Consider the following 26,508-nt stretch of genomic DNA (forward strand, 5'->3'; position numbering starts at 1 on the left):
ATGGGGGGGGGCTCCTGCAAGGCAGGGGGGGAGCCAGGTGGGGCAGTCAGCACCGAAAGGGGCAGGCTGCTCCTGGATTGGGCCTCCCTCCCTTCATTCTGCCAGTCACACTTTCACCTGCCCCCCCCCCCATTCCTTTGGTTACCGTGGTTAACACCCTCAAGACCTTATTCCCCTGCCTAAAGTGGGGTGGGGGAAATGAAGCCGTCCCTGCCCAGACGGGTTCGGCCCCTCAGATCCTGCCCACATCCGTGAAGGTCTGCAAAGGGAGGGGGCAGGCCCGGGATTCTGCTTTCCCATAGGGGTGGGGGGGAGGCTCCCATCCCTTCCAAGCAAAGCTCCTGGGTGCCGGTCGGGCTCCCCAAACCCAAGAGCCGGATTTAGGGAGCAGAGAGAGTCCCCCGGCCGCTTCCCCTGGGGAGGACCTCAGGGCCTGTCGCTCTTAAGGCTGCTCTTTCTGACAGCGCTGCCCGTCCCGTTGGGATCTCCTCGTGGTCTCCCCTCCAAGCAATTCCCCGTTTCGGCCGGCTTGGCTGTTTCAAGGCCGCTCCGCCACGTTCATTGTCTCTCTTTTCCCGGGATGAGCCTCTCCGGAAGAGAGGAGCCCGAGAGCGCTCAGCACATGCTCAGAGGCTCCGTTCCGCAGGCGGCGCCTCCCGCGGTTGGCCGCTCCCTCCCTCCCTCCCGGCGCAGCGGAGGGTCCCGGGCGGGGCGAGGCGCCCGCAGCCGCCCACCCCCCGGGACGGCGCGGGGTCTCTGGCCGGACTGCCCTGCGCGGCGGCGGCGGCTGCGCGGCGCTTCCTCTGCGCTCGCCCGGGAGCCCCGGCGGCGGCCCTGGCCCGGGCGCCCTACCTCTGCGTGGCCGTCCGCGGGCGCCTCCCGGAGGGCCCCGGCTGCGCCCCTCGCCCGCCCCGGCAGGTGCTGCTCCCCGACAGGCCGCTGGGAGGCCGCGCCGGAGCTGCCGGGCGGCGCGACTCTTATTTTGACACGGCGGCGGCGGCGCCTGCCCGGAGTGGCTCCTCGCCCGGGGCGCAGCCAGCGCGCTCGGCCCCCAAATGAGCGGGTGGCGGCGGAGGCGGCGGCGGCGGCGGGCGGCGGCGGGCGGAGGAGGACGCGGCGGGCGCTGCTGCCCGGGGGCTCCGGCGGCTTCAGTGCGGGGCGAGGCCGGGCCGGGCGCCGCGGCGGCCACAACGGGAAGGGGCGGCGCGAGGACCCGCCAGGACCGACCGACCGACCGGCGCTGAGCGGCCCGGCAGGCGAAGGCGGAAGAGGCGGCCCCGCCACCCCCGCGCGCCCCCCCGGGAGCCTCGCCACGGCCTCCCCGGAGCAGGTCAGGCAGCGCCGCGCGGCGGGCCGGGGGGGTCATTGTCCGCCAGGGCGCTCGCGTGGCCGCGCTGTCAGCGGCGGAGGGCGGGCGGGCGGGAGGGCGGGGGGCGCGCCGAGCGGGACCGGGGGAGGCCTCCGCGGACCCTCGCGGCCTGAAGACCGCCAGCGCGGCGGGAGCGAGCGAGGGGGAGGCCCGGAGGCCGCCGCCGCCGTGCTCCGCCGAGGCTCCGCGGATGCTGGGCCGCCAGTCCAGCCCTGCCGGGCCTACGCCGCCGCCGCCGCCGCCGCCGCTCTCTTGGCCGTGGCCGCCTGCGCGGCTGCTCTTCCGGCCGCCGCTGTCACCTCGGCCCCCGGGACGGGGCTTTGGCGGGCCGAGTGGCCGGAGGGCCTCCCTTTCCCCGGCCTGGGAACCGGCGGCGCGACGGCTGCGGGGCCCAGCGCGGGGCCTGTGGCGGAGGCCGGGGGGCCGCGGCGTGGCGTCCCTCCGGCGGAGCAGGGAAGGTTTCTCCAGCGGTTTCTGGCCCATCGCCCCGCTCGGCTGCTGGCGGCCTCTTGGGCTGCTCTTGCGAGAGCCGCGCCGCCAGGCATCGGTCCCCCCGTCGGAGCCTCGGCTGACCGACACCACCACCCCCCGATCCCCCTGGATAGTCTGGGGCAGCGGAAGGCCTCCGTCCCTGTTGGCCTCGGGCTGCTGAGTGGGGGGCGCCCTGCCGGCCTCCCCTCTGCCCGGAGAGCGCTGCCTTTGTGGGAGCACCTGCCATGAGGCTGCCCCCTTCCCCTCCCCGCGCTGCCTTCCTTCCAGGGCCAGGTGGGCTCTGATGCCCTGCGCTGCCCCCCCCCCCCGCATTGTTGGAAGGCCCCTGGCGACTCCCCTGGGCGTCCCTGCCGGCCCCTCTGCCTGCCTGCCAGCCCTGCTTGCTCTGCTGCCACCCCAGGTGACCTTGTGCAGATTTCGGGCCTGCCCCTTGAGGAAGGAGTTTGGGCTGCAGCTCCCCATTCCATGCGTGGGGTGGCTTGCCTGCCCACCCACCCACCCACCCCTGCCCTCTTGTAAATGCCGGTGGTGGGGGTGAAGATGCAAAGGAATGAGCTGTGGGCCGTGTCTGCATGTTGGTCAGGTGGGATTGCTGGCTCAGCCTGGAGCCCTTCAGGTGTGCAGGGTGCTGTCCTGCTCCTTTTTGGGGGACGGGAGTTTGGTGGGCGCCCTTAATTTTTGCACTGGCAGAGGAGAAGGCCTGAGGCTGCCTTTGGGTTACTTCACCTGGGCTTCTTTCTAGGCCCCTCTCCTTCCTCGCTGCTGCCCCAGGAGGCTCTTGGAACCCCCAACCCCACTTGTCCCCAGCTGGGTCCCATCCTGTCAGCTGACACATCCCTGCTTTTGGGTGGGGGTGGGGGTGGGGGTGGGGGTGGGGGGCTGCTCTTCCTCATCCTCATCAGACCTGCAGAGCTGAGACCATTTGGATGGCCAGCTCCTAAACTTGGGGGTGGGGCCTTAGCAGAGGAGCCTTACCTGCCACATTGCCTGAGCATGTGTGAAACCTCCCCCCCCCAAGGAAGAATGGGTCCTGGAAGGAATAGGTCAGCCAGCAGCGTGAGAGCGGCCTCTGCCCGCCTGCCTGGAGTGACCTCCCCCAGTTGGAGGGGGGGGCAGAATGCCCAGGTGGCCTGGCTCTCCTGCCTCAGGGAGTCCCTCCTGGGTGATGAAACCACAGAGCGGGGGGGGGGGGGGAGAATGTGTCACTTGAAACTGCCCCCTCCCCCTATAAGAAACTGCTGAGTAGCTGCTTTCCAAGGGTTGTGGCCAAAGCCAGGCTGGCTCGACTGCCAGAAGCAACAGGGTGGAATTTCCTCTGCCTCCGGCCAGCTCATCTCAGGCAGGCCAGTGTGTCTGTGAGGACGGGCCAGACTAAGAGTGGGGGGAGTGGAGACTGGAGCCAAGAGCCCCCCCCCCTCTTTAGGCCTGGTTCATATTTTCTCATCCAGGCTGGGCTGTTTTACATTAGGGGGCCCCCCTCCAGGATTCCCCATGCAGCCGCTAATGAGCCGAGCCTCCCTCCCCCCCCCCTCACAGTTTTTGGCTGTGTTGGAACATTTTACAGCCTTTCCTCGCAGGAGGAAATGCCAGGGAGGGCTGTCTCTTGCTTTTCTGAGGGCGGGGTGTGTCCCACTGGAGGCTGGGACCAGAGTCTCCGCAGCGGGCCCCCTGCCTGGTCCCAGGAAAGGCCAGAGGCAACGGAGGCTTGGGCCTGGCGAAGGAATCATTGTGGCAGGTGGCAGAGGGTGACCAAAGAGAGTCCTGTGGTAGCTTTACCCAAGAGGCTTGGCCCAGGCCAGGCACAGTTCATGCCGGGTTGGAGGTGCCGAGAGCGAAGAAGAGCGAGCAGGGAGGCCGGCTCAGGGCATCGGGCAGTTTCATAGGGTCCGTTTCCTGCTATGTACCTGCATGTATGTTGTGGCTCTTTCTGCATCCTCTTGCCAAGGCCTCTGCATGGCTTGGTGTTGGTGACGGACGCCGAGGACTCTGGTTTGCCGCACCATGCAGTGCCCTTCCTCGGGTGGGCTTGCTGAACTTCCTTTGGCTGCAGGAGGTCCAGGCAGCCCGGCTCCTGCTGGAATAGGCAGCAGAGCAGCTGTGCAACATGGTCCCTGGAAGGGCAGTCTCTGAAAGCCTAGTGTTGGCGGAGTCGGGATAAGGTTGGGGCAGCAGAGAGGAAGGTTTGTGGAGCTTGACACAGCAAACAAGCCCTTTTCTCTGCCTGCTGTTCTACTTGCTTGACTTCACCCCCCCCTCACCCTGTTCGAAGGACCCTGAGAAAGAGCATCTTGCGCTCTGCTCCCTCACCCTCTGGCTGATCCGCACCCAGTCTCTCTCCGTGGGCTTCGCTGTCTGTGCGCTGGTCTTTCATTTCCCCTGCCTTCTGATACGTCTCGATGTGCCAGAAGGGCAGCTCCCTTTCGGATGCCTTTTGTCAGAATTCCCTGCTTCCAACGCGTTTTTCCTAGACTAAATGGAAGCCTGAAAATTGGAAGCCGCCTCTTCTCCCCTTGACTACAGAAGTCTTGTTGGAAAGGTTCCCCCCCAAAGTGCCTAAGCATCTACACTGAGTGCAGTTTGTGAGCCATTACAAATCCATCTGGTGGTTGATGCTGTTTAACCCACGTTTTTCTAGCTTACCAAGAAGTAGGTTGGTCCACTTTTATCAAATGCCTAAATCCAAGTATACCCAGAGCATTTTTCTGGTCCACTAACTTAGTCACCTTGTCAAAGAATGAAATACGGTTTCATTGTTTGGCATGATCTGTTTTTGACAAACGAATGTTGACTTCTGGTTATAGGTTTGCTTTCTTCTAGCTGTTCCCAGATCTATTGCTTGATTATCTTTTCCAGGATCTTCCCAGGTATTGACGTCTGATTGGTCTGTAGCTTCTTGGATCTCTTTTTTCCCTTTTTTTGAAGTTGGGAACCACATCAACTTTTTTCCAGTCCTCTGGTAGTTCCCTGGTGCTGCAGGATCTTTGAAAGATGTAGTTGAATGGTTCCAAGATCAGGCCTGCCAGCTTCTTCATAACTCTGGGATGTAATCCATCCGGTCCCAGTGATCTGAACTCTAAAGCAGACGGGTGTTGTTCTCTTACCATTTTGCCCATTTCAGTTTGAATTGCTAACCTTTCTTTTATGGTTTTGATAAGTTGGGCTGTTTTCTTTTTTTGTGAAAACAGATGCAAAGAAAGATTTAAGCAGCTCTGCTTTCTTCCTGCTGCTGGTCACTTCCTTGGCATCTTCTCTCCTTAGGGGACTTCTTTCTTTTTTAAAAAAAATGTTGAAATAATTGAACCGTATTCTGAATTTCTTCTCCTTGGTTGAGTGGCCTGTAGTGTACACCTAGAGTGGATGTCATTTCCCCCTCCCCCCTTTCTGTATTAGCCCAAAGGCCGCCTGGGAGGCTTCCGGCCTTGGTCTTGTGCCTGTCTTGCTTGGGGCTGCTGGTCACCTGATGGCAGCCCAAGCGTTACTCCCAGGTGACTCGAGGCAGGGCCCTGGCTGGGATAGACGCCTGCAGGCAGGGAGTGGAAGGAGCGGAGGGATTATTCAGGCTCTGAGCATGTGCAGAAGGCCAGTTGGTCAGGAGGGGCATCGAGGTGTTCATGCCTGTTGCCCAAACCGGATGTTCCCATTGCTGGGCCTGTCCTGGGCCAGGCAAGGGGGTGGGTGGGATATGGGTCCTTTCCTGTGCTTGGCCTTATTGCAAGAATGCTATGGAGAAGTGGTGACCTTTGACCCTGGTGCCAGCACATGGGGGCAGAGCAGGAGCCGACCCGGAGTGGGGGGGGGTGGGCTCTGCCACACGAGGTGGGGTGGCACGCCCCAGATGCACGCATTTCCCACTCAGGAGGGGACACGCCCGTGTGATCGGCTTCCAGGCTGCTCTTCCCTCCCTCGGGGGTCAGAAGTGGGTCTGTCTGCTGGCTGGGCTCTGAGGAGCCAGAGGGGCCAGGACGGAGAGCTCTCCGGGGCCAGGAATGGCAGCCTTGTGCAGGAGAGGCCATGCCACGTCCTGAGGCTCTGGGGGGGGGGGGAGATCGGAATAGGGCTGGGCGTGGGGGGTGCCATCCTGTGCAGGATCGTTCTGGGTGAGCTGGGCATGGCAGCAGACCCAGCCGGCTGAGTCAGGGAGCTGGCCGGCTCCCAGAAATCCGAGTGTGGTTTCTCCCTTTCCCTCCAGCCTGGGCTTTTTTCCACCTTCGCTAAGCGACAGTTTTGTGTACGCACAACAAAGGCCTCCTTTCCTCGGCTCCTCTGGGGCTGGACCAGGCGTGAGTCAGTTGGATCCCAGTGGGGCAGGAGTGCGCAGGGCAGCCCTGGGCCAGGGGACCTTGTTCTCATCAGTGCAGGCTGGCATGGGACCCTCACGGCACAGGGCCTGCGACCCCAGCGCCTCCTGCTTCCAGCCCCCCAGGCTGGCACCTCTGGGAGGGAAGCTGGTTTTCGAAGTGGGAGAGGCCTCTCGGCGCCTGGGTCAAGGGGGCAGGAGCAAAAACCCAGCGCCTGTCTTTCAGCCCATTCATCTGGTGCAGTGGGGGCCCCCAGGGCCCTCCCAGTGGAGCACGGTTTCAGCCCCCCACTCCGTGTATCCCCCCCAGAAGACAATCGGCTGCCGGTGGTCCTTCCTGGAGGTCTGAATCAGAGTTTTGTGACTTTGCAAGTTGTGGGGAGGGGCGTCCCCCTCCTTCCCAACTGCTGCTGGGGGGTGGGGGGTGCTGGGCCTTGAGAGCAGGACTTGGCCCTGGGAAGCTTCCGCCAGTCTCCCTTGCGGGAAAACGTCTGATCAGAAAATGGCAACTCCGCTTGGGCAAGGACGGGGTTGTTGCGCCACCGCCGGTTGAGCTGAGGGGTGGGTTGCTGGCAGAGGCCGCTAGACAAAACAAATCTTGGCATCTGGCTGGGGCGAGTCGGATCCTGGCACCAAGGAATTCCAGACGCCTCTCCAGCCTCGCTCGGAGGGAATCCTTCCTCAACAAGATTTGCTTCACTCTCAAAACTTGCAGAACGTTCTGGGCCTCTTCCCACCTCAGGCAGCGGAGAATGTGATCTTTGTAGGAGCCAAAGGATCTTTGGGAACGTCTCTAAAGATGGTCTCTCCTCAGGCTTCGGCCTACTTAGGGCATTGCTGTGGGTTGCAGCGACCTGGAGTGACGCTGACTCCGAGACAGGCCTCGCTTGGGCTGAGCAGGCGGAGGGGGGTGGCTCCAAATCGGCCTCCCTCCAGTTAAAGGCTCGCTTGTTAGGACTACCCACCCCTCGGAAACACGGGGGGCGGGGGGAGCCAGCCTGGTCTGCCTCGGTTCCCCAGGCGTCAGCTCAACAGACGATCCCTGGACTAGGCCGGAGGCTAGGAAGAGGGGAACCCAGTGGAATGGCCCAGGCATTCGAGGGGGGCTGCCTGCCGGCTGTGGCAGCTGATGGTGCCCTCAGAGAGATTCCCTGATCCTGAGCGTGTGTCCTCTCTTGCTTCTGCCGCCTTCCCGGGGAGCGCTGGGCCACTCTCTGCCCTGGCGTCCCACCTCTCCCTCCAGCTGTGGAGAAGGCTTAGCCTGGAGGTCATGGGGAGGGTGGGGAGGCAGAAGAGGAAAGCTGGTGGTCTTATAGCTCTGCAGGCGGTGCCCTCGGGGGAAGTGCGTGGAGGGGCAGGAAAGCGCTGTAGAAGTTCTGGAATAATTCTGGGTAAAGTGACGGGGGAGAAGCGCCCTCCCCCGAAAGCCCTATGAAGCGGTATATAAGTCTACTGCTACTGCTATTATTCTCTGCCGGGCGCTGAGAAATGCCTGCAGGCGGGAATGTCCTCTGACTGGTCGGTGGCTTCAGTTTGACCCAAGGGCCTCGGAATGACTCCCGTGCTGCTCTTTCGCAGAAGAAGCCGCCTTCTCCCATCTTGGGATCCTGCTTGCTGCTCTTGGCCAGGCGGGGACCTTCTGGCAGGTAGCTCTGTGCAGAGCGATGCTGTGGCTAGGAGGCCCCCGGTGAAGGTGGGGCACGGGTGGGTGGAGAGGCCAGCCGAGGATGGGCCTGGTGTTCCGTATCAGTGCTGGGTTACAGAGGGCTGGTTTCTGGGCCACGTCTTACTGGAGACCCTCAGGAGCCCCTGAGGGCTTTTCACTGTATGTCTGCACCTCTCTCTCTGCATAGGAAGGCCTGTGTATTTTGTTCTAATTTTTCTCCCTTAAACGCCACAGCAAGCAAGCAGTCACCCTTCTCCTTGCTGCTTCCCACCCCCTCGCCCTTCTCCGAAGCCCCTGGCTGTTCCCTCCAGGCAGAAACCTCCTCTCCCCCGCACCCTCCACCCCCTTGAGACAATCTCCCAGTCTCAGGGACCCTTGCATAAAAATGGGTCTTTCTCAACTCGTGACCCAGGGTAGATTCCCCCCCCTTCCCTCCTTTGTGGAAGCCCACCTGAGGAAGGCTACTGCAGGGCCTTCCCTAATGAGCAGGTTAGCATTCCCGGCTGCTTCTTGGAGAGTTACTTGGATTCCCTCGGCACAGAACGTGGGGCACTGCGTGGCTGCTGGCCTGGGGGTCTTCAGGTGGTCAAGCAATAGGTAGAGACAGGTTTGAGGGTGGAGGTCTCCAGGCAGTCGGAGGCAGGACACAGAGGCTGGTGCCCTTGGAAGTGGGGGCTGGGGGTCTGAATCTTGCTGCTGGTGGAGGGCACGGCCTTAGTGCGGGGATCATTTTTGGCTCCACATCCCCAACTCCTGGCTTGGCTTCAGGTTTTGGAGGTGCTTCTCTTTAGCCCAGCAGGAGGGATGGTGGTGACATCCACGAGAATGTCCAGAGACCCCAAAACACTGCGCTGAACTCAGTCTGGATTTGGGGGAAGGCAGGTGGGTCCCTGTGGCTGCAGAGAGCTCTTTCCTAGCTGCTGAGAGACTCACTGCCTCCCCCAGGCCCTGCCTTGCAGGTTGACCAGCCCTGTGGGGGGGAGGCTTGGGGCTGTCCAGTGGAGGGAGAGGCTACTATTCCCTCCAGCATTGGGGGCTGGGGGGTGTTGCTTCCCCTCCCCTCCTCTCAAGGGAAGCAGGAGGGGGCCCTGAGTGTCTTTGAGGGTATGCAGTCACAGCACAGGCCACCTGTCGTGCTCCAGGCTGCATAGATGCCCAAGGGGGCCTGTGGTGGCTGGTCTTGCAGGGGAGAGGCCTGTGCTTGGCTCAAGGGGTCGTTCCAAGCCCTGAGCAGAAATCCGGACGCCATTCCCAGCCTCCCCTCCTGGGCCGAGTGGCTGGGCATGTAGCCGCCAAGGTTCTGGGCACATGGGGCTCTTGCAGGCCACCTCTGAGGGCTGTGGCCAGCTCCCTCTTCTGCCCAGGGAGCCTTTGCTCTTCTCCAGAGCCCTCCTGAGGGGCCTCCTTTGATACCTGCTGCTCAGGCTTCCCCGGCATTAATCGGGGGAGAGGGGCGTCCTATATAAAGATGGAGGCTTTCTCCAGTTTGGGATTTCACTGGGGAAATGGCCTCATCATCCCCTGGAAATATATTCAATTTCTCCCTGAGCTTTTGGGCACAAGGCCGTGCAAGGAGCCTGCATGGGAAGTGCAGAGGAGGAGGAAAGTGTTACGGGGTCAGTGACACCCCCCTCTCCGTCTGCTGGGGGTCCCTTCTGCCCCATAGTCTCCTTGACGAGAGCCCGAGACCTCCGATTAGCAACCTGGCCCCAGGGTCCCCTGCTCACTTGAAGGGTAGACCATCTCATTGGCCGCTCCAATCCCGCGTCGGTTCTCCCGGGGAGCCTGGGGCCCAGGGGCGCCCGGTTGAGGGGCATTGTGCCCTTCTCCCTGGGCTGCCCTTTGGCATGCTTATTTCTCATCCCTTGTCTTGGTAGCCATTCCCAGTTTCCAGGTTTCATGGAAACGGTTGTGCGGATCTCGTGGGGCTTATCGGGGGGTGAGGAAGCTTTGAGCTTCAGAAGGGAGGGATCCGATCTGTGTTGGCACAGGCGGATCGCACCAGGGCAGAGGCCAGCAACGCGGACGCTCCCTTGGAAGGCTTTGGGGCCTGGAGAGCTGAGGCAGAGGAGATCTGCCCTTCCTCTGCAGCCAAAGCCAAGGGGACCCTCCGCAGGGGTTCCACCACAAAACCGCGCTCGACAAAACCGCGTAGCTGACGTCATCAACAGGGCGACAACAGCGCGGAGACAGAAGCACGCTGTAAATGCTAAACCTACAATTAACCCCTAAACCTAAACCTAAACCTAAACCTAAACCTAACCCTTAACCTAACCCTTAGCTTAAGTTGAATTGGCTTGCTTTCAAAGCGCTATTTAAAGCGCCCTTCTTTCTCCGCGCTCACTGTTGTCGCCCTGTTGATGATGTCAGCGACGCGGTTTAATCGGGCGCGGCTTAGTCGAGCGCGGTTTTGTCGTGCCATGCTCCGCAGGTAGGTCCCAAACCCTCCTCCCGCCCCAAGGCCTTTCCCACCAGCAGGGCTGGGAGTGGCCGGGACGGGGACTGCTGTCCGGGTGCCAGTTGTGGTCCAGAGGCATCTGGCCCTGCCACCCTCGCCTCGCCTGCAGGTGACTTGTGCTCCCCCCTCCCTCCCTCCCTCCCTCCCTCCCTCCCCAGCAGGCTCTCCCTGGGCAGCCTGGAAATAAATCTCTCCTGGTGTGGAAGGAGGAATATAAATATCCCGGAGTGATGTGATCTTTCCAGCTGCTATTAATAGGCCCCCAGAGGCTTAGCCGCCCCACGTGACGACGGAGAGTTAAAGAGACGGTGTCAGAAAGGAGCCCCCCCCTCAGGGCTGGAGCACCTGCTGGCCAGAGACAGCTGCAGGTCAAGGGACGGGCTAGGGCCCCTCCCCACCTTGACCCTGAAAGTGGTGCTCCTAGGTAGGGCTGGAGAGGATCCAGAGCCCCCCACAGGCCTTGAGAGTGACCTCTTCTCAACCCCATTTGAGGGGGGGGGGGGGCTTCTCCCTCCCCTGTCCTGAAACTCCTCCATTCAGCCTTTGGATTTGCTCGGCCTCTTCCCAATCATCTGTTAATGGCCATTTCCCCAAAATGCTACCAGGGACGCTCGGCCCCATCAGCCACTCTGAGGCACAGTGTCCATTGTTACGTTGCACTAGAGGGGCTGAACTCCACACAGAACTGGGTAGGCTCCTCTGGCACATCATATATTTGCATGGAAGGATGGCGGCAGGGCCTGCAAATTCCGGTTCGTTTCCAGTGATTCCCAAGGTGGAATTGGCATGTTTTTTAGCAACTGGACAATAGGGGTGTGTTTTCATTCAGTTGATACCGAAAGTTCCTTTCCTCGTCAGTCCCAACCAGGAATACCTAGTTATGTTTTCTTTTGCTCTTTAGTAGTGGACTCCAGCGGTTTGGAGAGCGGCTTCTTTGTTGCCTTAAGCATGCAAAATGATTTTGGATTGTAAGCAGATTTCTTAGTGCTGAGCCCAAACTCCACTTAGGAAGATGTTGGTCCCAGCTCTTCTCCTTAGGGCTTTTCATCTTTGTCTGCTGGAAGAATTGTTGGTTTTCTCTTAACTCATAATGAAGTTACTGTTTATCCCGGGACAGATGAAACTTTATCCCGGGACAGATGAAACAGCCTCTGTCCAAAAATCTGATGGACTTTGAAAAATTAATCAGACTTACTTCGGCAAAAGCCATACTGATTCTCCAATACGTCTGAACATGTTTAATCCTGCCTCCCCCCCCCCCACAAACACACAGTTTCTCCCCCCCCCCAATTGGAGCAATCTGCCTTGGCCAGTTCCACAACACGGTTATCTTTGGAGGGGAACATCTGGAGAGGGCAACTTTTGGAGCGGATCCCTTGCCAGGTTCAGCCAAACAGAGCCTCCTTCCGGTCTAAACATCTCCTCCTCTCATGCAGGGCTGGGCCAGGAAGGGGTGCCAAACAGGGGTGGGTTGCTCCTCTCGGTTCGGCCCAAATCGGGCGAATCAGTAGTGGCAACGGCGGGAGACTCCGCCCACTCACCCGGAAGCTTCTGCACATGCGCAGAGGCGTCGCGCAGGAGCAAACTGGTAGGGGAAAAAATGGAAACCCACCACCGGTGCCAAATTGCAGACTCCCAGAGGCAGCGGGGGGAAGTCTTGGGCCGGGAGGTTGAGGGCTTGTGGGGAGTGAGGATTGCGAGGTTTGCCGGAGGTCTCGGGGACACCTCGGCACAAAGTGGGTGTCCTGAGCCGTAGGAGCCGTAGCATCTGCCCTGGCTGCTTCTTAGCCCCCCTCATGATTGTTTTTGTGCCCCTCTCTCTCTCCCCCTGCCCACCCAGGAGGCGTTTGGCCCGACTGGAAGTGCCAGTGGTGGTGGACCCAGAGACGAGGGGCTTCCTCCAGTGTCGCTGCCAGAAACCTCAGCCAGTCAAATGCACCCTGACAGTAAATTGGCCAGCCATGGAAAGACAGGTAACAGCTACAGTGCCCACTCCCAGCCCCGGCCCCACCCTGTCAGCCCCCCTCCCATCGGCCACCTGGGCGCTAAGGATGTGGGCGGGGCAGGGAGCCAGGGCAGCAGAGTTGGCCAGCCCGCCGCAGGCCCTCTGGCACTGAAAGCCAGCCAGGCTCCTGTTTCTGTCTTTGGGGCCTTGAAGGGCAAAGTCAGGCGGGAACGCAGCGTCTCCATGGATTCGGGAGAGCGGCGGGAAGCGAGTGCCACCCCACTGGACAAGGAGCTGAAAGGTGAGGCTGCAGGGGGGGCGCAGCAATGGCAAACCCGCCTGCTCCATGGGTGGGGCGGGGTGGGCTGCCATCTCATCTTCCCCCCCCCCAGCTGCGCCAGCCTTTGGATGGAGGAGGGCTTAGCGCAGCCTTTTGCGTGATAGGCGAGACGGTCCCTCGGAGCAAGAGGCGCTGCGTGCTGGAGAGGAAGCAGCCCTACAGCGGGGACGAGTGGTGCTCTGGGCCGGAGAGCGAGGATGACGACAAGTCCCTGGGCAGCAGCCACAGTGAGTGCCCACGGGCTCAGGCACGACCCCGCAGCCATCTCTCTGCTCCCCAAGGAGGCAGTGGCCCAGTCTCCCAGGGCCCCTCCGGGAGACACAGCCGGGCCTTGGAGAAGGGGGGCCCCTGCAAGCACCGCCTCCTGCTTCTCTCTCCCCTCCTCGGTGCTTTCCCAGGAAATCCGCAGGAGGAGGAAACAGCCATCGTGGCTGGGGGGAGCACGTGGCCACCGGGGCCAGAAGCTAGCGGGCCTTTCCAGGGAGGGGGCCGTGACTTGGGAAGGCGCTGAACTGCAGCGGTTGTCCCTCGCAGATTGCCACGTAGCCGAGTCGGCCATGAGCGGAAGTGCGCAGCTGGGCCCAGGATCCAACCCTTTGCCGGCCCTGAGCGAGAGCAATACGCCTGGCGTCCCTCACAGCACGGCCCCCAGCCTGCGCTCAGACGCTGGAGGAAAGCAGGGCCTGCAGCTGGTCTACGTCTTCACCACGCACCTGGCCAACACGTAAGTCGTGGCCCCTCCGTGGGTGTGGGGAGCATCTCTTTCGCCTTCCCCTCTGCCAGCCCCAAGCCAGGGGGAGGTTTCCCCGCAGGGAGGCCGGCCTGGCCCACAGCTGGGTCTCAGGCAAAGGGGGGGGCGTCCCTGATGGTTCTTTGCGTGTCTGCAGGGCTGCGGAGGCTGTCCTTCAGGGCCAGGCGGACTCCATTCTTGGCTACCATCAGCAGCATGTGCCCCGGGCAAAGTTGGACCAGGTAAGCGTGGAGCTGGGGAAAGGCAGCCGGTCGTGTTCCTGGGGAGGCCAGACCAGCTGCCCTGAGCGGGAGACCTGTGGCCGGAGCAGGGGTGGTGGCCGGCCACAGGATCCCACTCCCCGCAATGACCTTCTTTCTCCTTCTGCAGCCGGCCCCTCTCCCGAAGATGCCGGGCGCCGTTGAGCCCCTGCCGCTCCACTTGTCTCCTGCCAATACGCCTCAGGGACCGCCGGCCCTGCCCCCAAGCAGCCAGCCCCCGGGACAGCAGGCAGGAGGGCCCCCCCTGGGGCTCGGCCAAGGGCCTCTCTCTTCCAGCAACGCCCTCCCGCCAGAGGGTGCCCCCGAGGAGTCTTGCCAAGACCTGACGCCCAACTCGATGGGAAACGGCAGCAACAGCAGCAGCTCCGCGGCCCCCAGCAGCACCCACCCCAGCACCCCCACCACGCTCGGCTCCCTGCAGGCCAGCACTGCAGAGGGCCTGTTGGGGGAGGGGGCCAGCACGGGACCCCCTGCGGCAGGAAATGGCCCTCGCAACCCCCTCAACACCGAAGGCCTCTCCAAGGAGCAGCTAGAGCACCGGGAACGCTCACTACAGACTCTGCGGGACATCGAGCGCCTGCTCCTGCGTGGCAGCGAGGCTGAGCCCTTCCTCAAGGGCGGGCCAGGCCCCGGTGAAGGCACCATCCTGCCCACCCAGGCTGCAGCCCCTCAGCCTCCCCAGGCTGCTCTCTCCGGGGCGGGGGTGAAGAAGTATGAAGAGCCGCTGCAGTCCATGATTTCGCAGACGCAGAGCCTGGGGGGCCCAGGCCTGGAGCAGGAGGGGCCATTGCCCCCGGGGGTGGACCTGAGCCAGCCAATGAACATGGTGCTGCAGCGCCTCGGCCAGGACAGCCTGACCCCCGAGCAGGTGGCCTGGCGCAAGCTGCAGGAGGAGTACTACGAGGAGAAGCGTCGTAAGGAGGAGCAAGCCGGACTGCATGGCGGGCGGCCACTCCAGGAAGTGATGCTGGCCCAGCCCCTGGGAGGCGTGATGCTTCGGGGGCCCCCGCCACCCTACCACAGCCGGCCCGGGGAGCAGTGGTTGCTGCGGGGGGCATCCCTGGACATTCAGGAGCAGCTGCGGCCCACCTTCTCTGGCCCCCGCGGCTTCCCGGGCGGCCATGTCCAGAGGGGCTTTGCCACGATGCCCCTGGAGTCCCTTGGCCCGGGTGGCGGTGGGCCCCGCCCCATACAGCCCGGCCTACCGTGGGGTGAAGACCTGCCTCTCAGGGGTCCAGGACACTTTGCGCCTGGGGGCCTCTCGTACCCCCCAGTGCAGGGCGAGGCGGAGCGCTTCCTGCCATCCCGCGCCCGTGAGGACCTGCTGCGTCACCCCCTACTGGAGAAGCGCCCGGGGTCTCTGGGGCTGGAGATGGAGCGTGTATTGCCGACCCACCGGCAGGTGGAGCCTGGCCTGTTTGCCGGGGAAGGCCTGGGCTTGGAGTTCGGGGGGGGCCGGGCCCTGATGAGCCCCCCACCCCCGCTGCAGGAGGTGGAGACGAGCCCCTTGGCCACACCCACCAACCTGAACATGAACGTCAACATGAACATGAACCTGAGCGTGCAGATGACGCCCCAGCAGCAGCAGCAGCAGCAGCAACAGATGCTGCTGGCCCAGAAGGCCCGGGGGGCAGAACTGATGTCCCACGAGGAAATGGCCAGGGGACGTGCCCCAAATGGCACCGGGGCCCTGATGGGGGGCCCCCCGAAGATGCTGATGGGGTCGCCCTTCCCAGGCCAGGGGCAGCAGCAGGGCTTCTCCGGGCAGGGTCCCTACCCCCCTGTGCTGCAAGAGATGGGCGGCACGCCTGATATGTTTGGCCCGGAGCAGGGCGGCATGGCCGGCACCCCACGGCTCAGCCACGTTCCCCTGCCACCCAGCACCAGTGCCTCGGCCACCAACATGCACGCAGCTCCCATCCGGGGCCTGGGCCGCCGCCCCTCGGACCTGGCCCTCAACATGGGGCCGATGAACTCTCCCAACGTGGGCCGCCTGAAGTCTCCCACCCTCAGCCAAGCACATTCCCCCCTGGGCACGTCCCCTTCGGCCAACCTCAAGTCGCCTCAGACCCCTTCTGCCCTGGCCAGCCTGCCAGCCGCCAGCAGTGCCCCCCTCAAGTCCCCGCAGGTGCTGGGCTCCGTGCTCAATGTCCGCTCCCCAACTAGTTCGCCCGGCCACCTCAAATCGCCCTCCATGGCCGTTTCTTCCCCAGGATGGGCGCCCTCCCCCAAGGCCAGCCTCGCCAGCCCAGGAAAGCCAGCCCTGGGAATGAGCAACTCCGCCCCCTTGGGCCACCTGGAGCAAGGTAAGGGCAGAGTTCTGCCGGGGCTGAGCCGTTCTGGAGCCCTTCCGGTGTTCAGGGAGTCCCTTCCGTTGGCTTCCCCTGGGAAGGGAGAGGAGGGCAGAGTCGTAAACAAGCCGTCCCCCGCCTCCCCGCCCCCGTTCCTTTCCTCGCCTCAAGCTACCTTGCAGGAGGGGCGGCCAGGCCCCCCGGGGGGCAAATGGGCCTCTGAGCCGCCTCTCTCCCACTTCACTGCAAGGGGCTCCCTGGGGTCCCGGAGCCAAATGTGGGCAGGGGCCAAAGTCCCAGTGGATGAAAGGCACCCAACAGTCCCCCAAACAGGGCCTGAGACTTCAGGGTGCCCAGGGTCCCCCGCTGGCCTAAGGCTGCTTCTTCCTGTTGTTTGCAACCAGGCTGCCTCCTAGTTTCGATTGAAGGGCACAAGCATTTCTCTGCTCGGCCGGGGGGGGGGGGGGGAGGTAACCCTATTTTCCTTTTAGCTCTGAAATGCCAAAAGCAACCCTCCCCTCCCCCCCTCAACTCCCCCAGAAGATCCAACTGTGAGGTGAAGACGCTTTACTGAGAAAGGCCCCTGTTTGCAGGTCCTCCTGTAGGAAAGTGCGAGGTATCCTGGGGGTCCCGCTCAGCCTTGGCCTCCACTGGGATATCTGTGGGAATCATTGCCTGCCTTGGGGTGGGGTGGGGTTAGATGGGAGAGAGCCTGTGAGCACCCCAAAGGCTCCCAGGGACACCCCGTCCCCCAATAGGATGGCTATTTAGTTCCCCCCCCCCTCCACCACACAGACATAGGGCATCTCCTAGCATCAGTTTGGGGAGCTGGAGGGAAAGAGAGCAGCTGCCCTCCTGGCCCGGCCGGCGGCCTTCCCAGATGCCTTTGGCCGGCATGGTTTCGGCTGTGTCAGCTCTTCCCCCGGCTCAGCTCCGAGGGTTGCCTGATGCTGCTTTGACTTGGCCTGAAGACGCTTCTGTCTCTCTCTTGCAGGCGCTGTGCCCTCTGGGTCTCGGAGCAGCTCCTCTGCCCCGCCTGGCAGCGTCTCTGGCCCCCTGAACCCCAGCCTGCCTTTTCCTTCCTCTCCAGATCCACCCCCATCCCAGAACCCTTTGTCCCTCATGATGTCCCAGATGTCCAAATACGCCATGCCCAGCTCCACGCCACTCTACCACAATGCCATCAAGACCATTGCCACCTCGGATGACGAACTGCTCCCGGACCGGCCCCTGCTGCCGTCTGGGGCTATGTCTGGTAAGAGTTTGGGGGGGGGTTCGGGCAGGCTTCCAGGGGCCTCTTCTGGGCCCCGTGACAGTGCCGTCGAGTTGGGGCATGCTTGCAATGTGTCATGCCCTAGGGCTCAGCCCTTTCCGTTTTCCCTTGCAGGCATGGGTGGAAACCAGCCCAATCCAATGCACGTGAACTCTGTGGGGCCAGCCCCTGTGCCGAGCCCTCTGGGCCTGAACCTCGCTGGACAGCAGCTGCTCTCCCAGGAAGTGGCAGCCCCCCCGATGTCTTCGCCCAGCCCCCTGGGGACCGGCCTCCCCATGCACAGCGGCGCTCCTGTGCAGAACCCAATGATGCCCCCCGGGCCCCCCGATGCCCTGGGCCAGCCCTGCGGCCCTTCTGGCCAGCTGGTATTCGCACCACGTCTGCAGCAGCCCCCCGCCAATGGCGGCATTCCAATGGCCCCAGGAGGGGCGGCCGGACCCGGGCTGCAGCAGCCGCCTCCCCCACAGCAACACCACTACCCGCCTGGCTTGGGAGTCCCTCCAGAGGAGCTGCCCCCCCAGCAGGTGCCCCCGCAGCAGCGCCTGGCCGGGCGGCTGCCGGAGCCCTACCCCTCTGTGGCCTCCGTGCTGAGCGACCCAGAGCTGAGCGACGTGATCCGCCCCACACCAACGGGCATTCCCGAGTTCGACCTCTCCCGCATCATCCCTTCCGAGAAGCCCAGCAGCACGCTGCAGTACTTCCCCAAGGGGGGGGAGGGCCAGGGGGTCAAGGGCCTGCCCCCCTCCAACCTGCACCTGGCGAGCCTGCAGAACATGATGGTGGAACAGGGCCAGGCCCGGCCCGGCCCACAAACGATGCCGCGAGGAATGACCCTGTGCCACCCTGGACAGATGCCCGTGCTGGGCAGGACAGGCCTGCCCCCCCAGCAGAGCCTGGTGGGCAACAGCCTGCCCCAAGGGCTGATGCTGCCCCAGCAGAGCCTCCTAGCCCAGCAGAACTTCCTGCTCATGCAGGCCAAGCAACGCAGCATTTCCGTCTCCGGAGAGATGTACGGGCAGCCAGCGGGGCACCTGATCTCCCCCCAGGGCCCCCTTATGGGCCCCCCGTCCCAGCAGAACCTCATGGTCTCCATGCGCCAGCGCAGCGTCTCCTTGGACGGCCAGATGAGCTACGGCCCCGGAGCCGGCAGCATGGCCAACCTGCCCTTCTAAGGCCCGTCCCGCCTTCTCTGCTTGACTTCTGGAAGGAGGAATTGGGAATTGGTGTCGGTAGGTCTGGGGGAGCAACGGCCGCCCAGCCTTCTCTGGGCCGGAGGAGACCGAGGAAAAGGTGGAAGCCCTCCTCCACCAGCTACCCTGGCGCCAGATGGAAGACCCACCCAGCAGCTGCCTGCAACCGGGTGGAGTCCGTGGGCCAGCTGCCCACAGGGCTGGACACTCCAGGCTAATGCTGGGACAGGGCCTGAGGTGACGTTTGCACCCCGCCCCCTTAGCTCTCCTCACAGGACGCCACGAGAGTGGATGGGCCCTTTCCCCCGGGCCGTGAAGGGATCGTGGCCGGGGCAGGAAAAGGGTGGGGGGGCTTCCCAGACTGTCGGGCATTGCCCCTCCAGTGGCCTTCTGCTTGTTTTCCCACGGGGGAGGGGGGCAGACGGGGTGAGCTCTTCCCTTTGCTTCCATGCCTCCTGGCGCGCTCTGCCGGGTCCCTTGCTGCAGAATGGCCACGGGACGGCTCCACGGCCCAATTCCACCTCCTGGGCTTGTAGTGGGATACCCTGAGGAGGAGAGGAGGTTTGGGGATCGAAGGTCGAAATAGTCTCCTGTTGAAAAAAGATGGCTTCCATTTGGCCGCAGTTCCCCACAAGGAACGAAGAGAAGCCAAGCAGCTGCCCTCTGGCATGGGCAGGGGCTGAGGGGGGCTTGTAGGGAGACGGGCGCGAGAGGGCAGGCCCCGTAGCCCCCCTTGGGAAAGGCTCGCCTGCCCCTCGTGTCTCTGTGGAGGGGAGGGGGTTCATCCCCTGCCTCTGTCTAGAACGAGGCAGTGGACGGAGCAGGTCAGGGAGGCCCTTTCTCTGGGCCTGCCCAGGGGTTGAGGAGCACCCGAGGCTGGGGCTCAGGGTGGGGGCTGGGTCTTGCAGGCCCCTCCTGGCAGGTGCACCTGGCACTGCCAAGCTGGGGCGCCTCTGCACTTTTAAACTCAGCTTCTGCTGAGACCCCCCCTCCCGCCCCCAGCTTTGGCAGTGAAGATCAGAAGAGGGGGGGGCTGCAGGGGGCCTGCTGGGGACACCAGGATTAGAAGCCCCCAGGAGGAGCAAGGGGGAGGCTGGTTTCCCAGGGTCTGGCCAGGAGTTTCACCACAACAGCCGCCCCCCAACGCCGCAGAAGGGGCTTCCAGTGACCACCGTCATGTTCATCCTTGCTTGGAGCATTCATGGGCTCTCCCCCTCCCACCCCCCGCCCCTCCAGCTCTGCCTTGTGCTGTGAATGTGGTCCAGTCTCGTGTCTCCTGCCTCCCTTCCTGTTTCCCTCCCCAGCTTGAATCTCCTCTGCTGAGCGCCCCCCCCGCCCCCGCTTCCTTTGCGGTCAGTCAGGAGGAGGTGCTATCAGGGTGACCCCTGCGGCTCACAGGGGGGGGGGGACACTGGGTGCTCCATGCCATTTCCTGTCAGCCATGCATTTTGTACCAGTCTATAAATAAATATATATAAATAAATATAAATATAAATATATAAATACAATATGTGAAGACATCTTACCGGTTTTTATTTTGAAATGATTTCTAGGCTTGTTTTGGGGTATCTGTGCTGCCTGTAACGTATTGATTGACCTGTTTTATAGGTGCCTTTTTATTAAAAAAAAATCAAAACTTCTGCCAGGCGGTTCCTGTGATGTCTTTCTCTCTCCCGGCGCAGGGATTGGCACTGGCCAACTGGGCGGAAGCTTCACCACCCCCGAGATTGGAGACAGGCACCCCAACCCTTCATGGCTGTTGGGGAGGGAGGGGTCTTCCCCCAGGTTGCCTGAGGCACCCCCTCCTCTTTCCCGCTCTCTTAAGTACTTCTGTGCGTGGAAGTGTTTCCTTGGGGGCTGTGTCGGAGGGTTAAATGTTTTTGGTTTTAAAAAGGGAGAGAATATTTGTAGCTCCGGGTTGAAATGAGGGGCTCTGGCCTTGAGAAGCCAGCAGGCACACCTGATGCCCCCAGGCCCTCAGAGCCCTCGGCTGGGGGCTGGGGAAAGGGCAGTGCTAGCGGCAGCTGCTTTCTCTGCTGGGGCTTCTACTCTGCCCTCAGGGATGGGGAGGCCGTGCGGCACCTGTGCGGGGATCCCCTCCGCTGCCTTCTTGCTGGGGGTTACTTGGTGGGAAGACGTTCCCCTCCTGCCCCATGACACAAGGCAGAATTGCAGAGCATACACAATGCCAGTCCCAGAGCAGCCACAGAGCGAGTCCCACGTGGGGATGGTGGGAAGGAAGGCCTGGAGGCTGCTCCGGTCAAGAGAGGCAGCCAGCTCTCCTGCGAGCAGAGCAGAGGGGCCTCTGCCGGCTGATGCCCCCCCTCCCGGGGCCCGTAAGATGGAGCAGAGACTGAGGTGTCTTTGGTTGGTAGAAGCCAGGAAGCCCCTCCCACAGCACACCTTTCCCAAAGGGCGGGGCTGGCGGGGGGGGGGTCCCACTCTGCCATGCGGGGGTGGCCTCCAAGGCTTCCTCGGAGCTCACAGCAACCCTGGACCTGACTCTCATCCGACACACGCTGGAGGTCCCCCTGTCAGGACAATGAGGACTTCATTTGGGTGGGTCACCCTCCCCCCAGACCTCCCTCCCTCTCCCCCTGCTGGGCTGCTTGCTGAGCCCCTTTTCTTGGGCCAACTGCAGAAGAAGCGGGGAAAGGCTGGCAATGTCTTTATTTCAAGCAAGGGAAAGCACAAGGAAGGTTTACAATCTGTTTCACACATTCTCCAGAGCAAATATTTACAACAAAAATACAAAAGTACTGGGAATTTTGTTAAACAAGTCTGGGGATTTTAGAGGCTGGTGAAAAATGCCGTGATCGTGGGAAAGCCAAACCTGTGAACAGGCCCTTGACGGTGCAGCTCTGGGGGGGAGGCACTCGGGGGGGGGGCACGGTTGCAAAGGAAAGGGGTTTCTGAAGAGAGCAGTTGCAGGCTTGGCTGCCCCTGGGGACGAGCAGAGGCCACAGGAGGATTGAGGAGACATGGGCTGGATTTCTTTCGGGGAACGGAGGACTTCCTCGCCTCACACGCTGCAGATAGGCAAGTTGCTAATGGGACAGCCTGCCCAGAAAGAAGAGTTCCTGCCTGGGGCAGCCGAAAGCAAAGAGCAGCCAGGGGAAGGGCCAGGGCCCAGGCGGTGGGATTCCCCGCTTGACTCCAAGACGCCTGGGTTGACTGTGATGTCAGCACTGACCATGGCAAGGGCCTCCTGGGGCCAAATATGCAACATGTTCTGCAGGGAGGCAATGAGGACACAGCCCTGCTCTCGAGGAAGCCTGATCTGTGTGTGAGCAGCGCAATCCGAACCAGGACAAGCGAAGGCCGGGGGCAACAGCCAAGCCTCCCGTAGCTTCCTGGGAAACAGCATCTAAGCGATTAGAGAAGGTATGTGGGGCTCAGCCCCTGCTTTGGGCCCAAGCCGGGTCCGAGCCTTCCTCCCGACACTCTTGGCCGCTTGGATCCTTGTGAGAAGGGAACCGATCGGGCAGGCTGGAAGACATGGTGTTTCCGGAGTAGGAGGAGGCCCCGTGCCGGACACTGGAGACGTTGGTCTCGGTGCTGCTCTCAATTCTGCAGGGCCCCAGAACCTCCTGCAGGGCCCCCTGACTCAGACAGCCCACATCGTGCAGGATTCGGCAAAAGTCGTGGCGGAAACGGATGCCCACGAAGGCGTAGAGGATGGGATTCAGGCAACAGTGGCTGTAGGCAAGCACCTCGCTCACAACAACGGCACTGCTCAGCCCCTGGTCAAGCGTGCAGGACTTCCCTGTGACCTCCATCTTGGCGAGGGTGTCCCAGAAAATGACCACATTGTAAGGGGTCCAGCAGAGCAGGAAGACGCTGGTGACCGCAATGGCCACCTTCACGGCCTTTTGCCGCTGCAGCCGCTGGGACCGGCAGAGGAGCCTCACGATGGCTGTGTAGCAATAGCACATGAGCCCCAAGGGCAGGAAGAAGCCCACCAGGTGGTAGAGGAAGCGTTGGGCCAGCCAGGAGTTGATGCCGTGCGCACCATACTCCCTGAAGTGGCAGATGCTCAGGTTGTGGCTTTGCACCCAGACCTCTGTGAACAGCAAGTCGGGCATGGCCAGCAGAAAGGAGAGCAGCCAGAGAGCCAGGCAGGCCAAGTGGATGGAGAGGCCGCGCTGCCTCTGGAAGGTCTGCAGGGCGCAGACCACGGCCAGGTAGCGGTCCACGCTGATGCAGCCGAGCAGCAGGCTGCTGGCGTAGAAGCTCATCCGGTTGGCGGCACTCAGCAGCTTGCAGAGGAAGAGGCCGAAGACCCAGCCCGCCAGGCTCTCCACCACGCCAAAGGGGAAGGTGAGCAGCAGCAGCAGATTGGCCAGGGCAAAGTGGAGAAGGAAGAGCTCCGTGGAAGTACGGGAGCGTCTGTAGCGCCACAGGATGACCACCACCAGGAGGTTGCCCAGGCCTCCAAGCAGGAAGATGAGCAGGTGGACCAAGGGCACCAGGACACTCTGGAAGGTCTGCCTGGAGCCGCCTTCCGCCTGAGGACACAGGTATTCGTCGTAGGAGTAGTTCCCTTCGCTGTCGGTGAGGTTGTAGTCGAAGGTCTGGGAAGAGAGCAAGAGGGAAAGGGGGCTTATGGGCAGGGGCTTCTGTGTGCTGTCCCTTGCAGAGGGGGGCTATTCAGACCCCACCATCCCCTCCATCCTCGCCTCCTCCAAGGGTGGGGACAATCATGCTGTGGCCACTGGACAAACCAACCGGGAGGATGAAGAAACAACTGCCGATTGAAATCTGGGAGGCCCCTTTCACTCTTGTCCCTCAAGAAACTTAAAAGCAGCTTCTGCATGTCTGCAATGAGCGAGATGCCTCATTCCAGCCTCGGGGGCTGCAATTGTCTACATGCTGAGCTAGCGGAGCAGGAGAGGACAGTCCGGGGCCTGGGAGATGAATCCCCACAACGGGCGCTGCCCCCCAGTTATCCTGGCCCCTCAAGGGAGCCTGTGCCACACAACCAACAAGAGGGCAACGGGCATCAACCCCCACTGACTCCCCTGGAGCAAACAGGTGGAGGCTTTGCTCACTGGGACAACCCATGGCCGGCCGGCCGGCAGGAAAACCAGCGGAGCTACGAGGGTCTTCCTATCTTGGGAGAGAAGAAGTGGATTCAAGGGGTTTTTCCCCCCTGAAGGGGAAAGACCCTCAACTGATAACCTCTAAGGCTCTCATATTTTGGATGTTCTCCTCTCTTTTTGTGTGGGGGGGGGGAAGTGTCATTTTCACAAGCCAGTTAAACTTTCTTTAACTTCTGGCCAATTTCAGAAGCCCAATTTCATTTTCCCCACATAGCCCCAGCCAGGTCTTTGGAGGGACTTTTAATAGAGTTCAAAGCTGCTGCTTCAAAAGGTGAAGAGGAAGCAGATGTTGAAATTGAAGGGGGGGGAGGTGTTCATTGCACTCCTTCCTTAAAGCTGCGCAGTTTCAATTGTTTAATTAGCTTTGAATTTAAAAAAGGAGCTTGCAATCTCAGAACTGAAGGCTACCTCTGCTTCTGCTCAGAAGGCCAGTCCTGTACGGAGTCCGGCTGTGGGGAGAGGGGAGCTGGAAACGCAAGCAAGGGAGAAAGCAAGGGGGGCAGGGGGGGGGAGGTGTTTCTCCTTTCCACTCCTCACATGCTGAAGCCCCCGCAGTCACACAGCAATGCAGGTACATTGATTACGCCTTAATCCCAAAATGGTTGAGATCCTCTATAAAATCCCAGATTAATCCAAAGTCAGCTCAACTTTCAAAGTAGTTTCAACTAACAACTTTATCCAAACGTTGCCAAGAGAAGCAGCCTCAGGTGCTTTTGACCGGCTGACCCTGAGAATTCCTTGGCCAGAAGATGAAATAGGGAGGGAATAGGAAAAAAAAGGACAGGCGGCTCTTCTCCAATCACCCGTCAAGGTGCCCAACCCTGCAGAGCTGCTGCCTTGAGTTGTGCCCGGCCAGTGTGGTTGCGGCAGGGTGGGGGCCCTCGTCAGTCCTGGGCGGGGGGGGGGGCAGAAGAGGAGGAAGAAAGGGAAGTCGGCTCTCGTCTTTTCTCCCCTAGGGGACAGATGGTTCTGGTGACTGGCCCCAGCGGAAATCTCACAGGCCCTGCAGAGGGCTGCTTCCGCTGCTACCAAAGCCCACCATTCTGTGGCAGGGGCCCCCCGATCCTTCTGCTCCCTTCTCTCCGCTTTAGGGGATCCCCTGGGCTTCTTCCAACCATGCCCCTCCCGTCGCAATCATGGAGGGGTCCAGCTCCTGCCCCTTCTCTCTGTGAGGGCTTTGGAAAATCAGCCAGCGAAAGAAGGAGGGGTAAGCAGTCACTTCCTTCTGAACATGCCCCCTTGAGGGTTTTCTGTAACAGGCCCCCAGAGGCCAATTCCAACTCAGAAGACAAGGGGCTCAAAAACAAGCACACCAGGCCGAGGAGCTCCGGAGAAGGATCCGCAGCTCTTCCTTGGCCCTGTGGCTGCATCTGGCTGCCTCAGCCCTTGCACCCAGCCTTCCCCAGATGCACAAGGACACCCATGCAGGTGCTGAGCATTTGGCAGCACCCAGGGGCTTCCAGCCAAGGAAGCCGTCAGCCCCCTTTCCCCAGGGACAAAGCTTTGGAGGAGGTGAAAGCGCCCCGCAGGGCCAGGTGGTCTCCTGCCCAAATGATAAAAGCCCAAGTCCTGGCTGCACCCAATCGCCCACCCAGAAGGGGCCAAAAGTAGCACTCCTGCACCCTCCAGAGGGATTCCCCCTCCTTCAGGCCAGCAGAAGTCCCAAGCGGCTTCTCGGGTCCGAGGCTTCTGCCCATTGGGCCACCTCTGCCCTGTTCACGGAGCAGCCCACCTCTTTGTCAGAGCTGCTGGCAACACTCACCCAGTTCATGGCATTCTCCAGGGTGAACTTAAACTCTGCCATGGCTTAGGAAGCAACACACGGGGGGCTCAGCCTGTTGCCGGTTCAGCAGAGGAATGATCAGGGGAGGAAGGGCCAAACAAGAGAAGGAGCCTCCTGATTTGCAAGCCAAATTAAGTTTCAAGATTCTTATTACATCAAATGTTGGTATCCATCCGGGGTGTGTGTGGGTGTGCAGGGCGGGTTTTGCCTACCTGAAACACACCCACACACACAGGGATGGAGAGACATCTGAAACATCTTTCCAGCCTAAACGGTCAGGACTCATGATGCAGCCTCATGAACTATGTGAGCCAGCTACCCCCACACCTGCCCCTTCTCCCCCCTATGCCATGCAGCTTGTAACTTTCTATTCCCCCTTTGCCCCCCCCCCTTTGCCATGATGTGATTAGAATGTTGTGAACTTTTCATTAGTTTACTTGTACCATATGTGATTATATATGCCTTCTGATACGCTCCTTTTTGATGACGCTGTAACTAACTTTTCTAATAAAAGAGGTCTTTGAAGTTCATTGGAAGTTCGCTCACCCCGAGGAATTCTGCCTGGTGTTTTCCTTTCAATTGGGCCAAGGACACATGAGCGGCGGCCAGTGTGGCAACAACGCCGCAATCAATTAAAAATTCTTTTTAAGAAGTTCCCAGCCTCTGTTGGAGTCGAAGGTGACTCAACCCAAAACCAAGTCTGTGATGAGGTCACCGAGATAGACGGGGGGGGGGGGGGCTATTCACGTCTCCTTTCCCCCATTACTCACCCTGCCCCTCTTCTTGGCACCAGAGGGGGCAACGCTCATTTCCAGAGTTCTTAACGTTGCCCCCGTGGACTTGCATAATGGGAAGGGGGCTCCTGGGAAACGCCTGAATGGAAGTTTAGCCGGTGTCCTCCTTCCCAGCTCGAGGCTGCGGCTGTTGCGAAAAAGAGCCGCACGGCGGAAGACACTCGAGCGCCGGAACCCCCGGAGCCTCCAATGGTCCCCCAAGGGCTCCGCTTCCAGAGCTTCCCCCACGACAACGGCAGGACCCCGCCCCCCTGCTCAAAGCCCCGCCGGCTTCCTAGGGAGGCGCCGAGCGGGGGGGGGGGGAGGGAGGCCGCTGGAGGCTGGGACGGAGCGGAGCCCCCCCCTCGCCCCCTCAGCTGAAGCGACGGAGCCGCGCCGGGCGGGGCGGGGGAAGGAGGGAGGGAGGAGGGGCGGCGGTTCTTAGGCGTCGCGGGGCGCCTGCGCGGCCGGGCGGTGGGCGTGGCTCGAGGGGGCGGAGGAGGAGGAGGAGGAGGGAG

At 61.7% G+C, this 26,508-nt stretch overlaps 2 protein-coding genes across 8 annotated transcripts; one reads left to right on the forward strand and one right to left on the reverse strand.

Annotated features, from left to right (window-relative positions):
- Positions 1-1,116: 1,116 nt before the first annotated feature.
- Positions 1,117-19,840, forward strand: BCL9L (BCL9 like). 6 transcript variants are annotated; one of them, XM_032228704.1, is made up of 9 exons: positions 1,247-1,330; positions 12,123-12,255; positions 12,441-12,528; positions 12,672-12,794; positions 13,102-13,291; positions 13,455-13,539; positions 13,688-15,884; positions 16,864-17,124; positions 17,257-19,840. In XM_032228704.1, exons 2-9 carry the CDS (start codon positions 12,244-12,246, stop codon positions 18,312-18,314), a joined length of 4,014 nt encoding a protein of 1,337 aa, XP_032084595.1. In that variant the 5' UTR covers positions 1,247-1,330; positions 12,123-12,243; the 3' UTR covers positions 18,315-19,840. The 6 variants fall into 6 exon arrangements, with proteins under 6 accessions (XP_032084592.1, XP_032084595.1, XP_032084589.1 ...); XM_032228703.1 differs by lacking the exon at positions 1,247-1,330 and adding an exon at positions 1,488-2,477; XM_032228701.1 differs by having other exon boundaries at positions 1,117-1,330; positions 12,123-12,528.
- Positions 19,841-20,985: 1,145 nt separating this feature from the next.
- Positions 20,986-26,400, reverse strand: CXCR5 (C-X-C motif chemokine receptor 5). Of its 2 annotated transcripts, none has more exons than XM_032228892.1 (2): positions 25,988-26,400; positions 20,986-22,906 (listed from the first exon to the last, which is right to left on the reverse strand). In XM_032228892.1, exons 1-2 carry the CDS (start codon positions 26,024-26,026, stop codon positions 21,728-21,730), a joined length of 1,218 nt encoding a protein of 405 aa, XP_032084783.1. In that variant the 5' UTR covers positions 26,027-26,400; the 3' UTR covers positions 20,986-21,727. The 2 variants fall into 2 exon arrangements, with proteins under 2 accessions (XP_032084783.1, XP_032084781.1); XM_032228890.1 differs by lacking the exon at positions 25,988-26,400 and adding an exon at positions 25,197-25,538.
- Positions 26,401-26,508: the final 108 nt, after the last annotated feature.

The sequence above is a fragment of the Thamnophis elegans genome, chromosome 13, assembly GCF_009769535.1.
Source record: "Thamnophis elegans isolate rThaEle1 chromosome 13, rThaEle1.pri, whole genome shotgun sequence".
NCBI lineage: Eukaryota > Metazoa > Chordata > Lepidosauria > Squamata > Colubridae > Thamnophis > Thamnophis elegans.

Coding starts and splice junctions, on each gene's coding strand:
- BCL9L (XM_032228698.1), top strand. CDS start 2,412: ATGAGCTGTGGGCCGTGTCTGCATGTTGGTCAGGTGGGATTGCTGGCT. Junction 2,478..12,122: donor CTCAGCCTGGAGCCCTTCAG/GTGTGCAGGGTG, acceptor CTGCCCACCCAG/GAGGCGTTTGGCCCGACTGG. Junction 17,125..17,256: donor GCCGTCTGGGGCTATGTCTG/GTAAGAGTTTGG, acceptor TTTCCCTTGCAG/GCATGGGTGGAAACCAGCCC.
- CXCR5 (XM_032228890.1), bottom strand. CDS start 25,238: ATGGCAGAGTTTAAGTTCACCCTGGAGAATGCCATGAACTGG. Junction 22,907..25,196: donor TGGAGAATGCCATGAACTGG/GTGAGTGTTGCC, acceptor CTCTCTTCCCAG/ACCTTCGACTACAACCTCAC.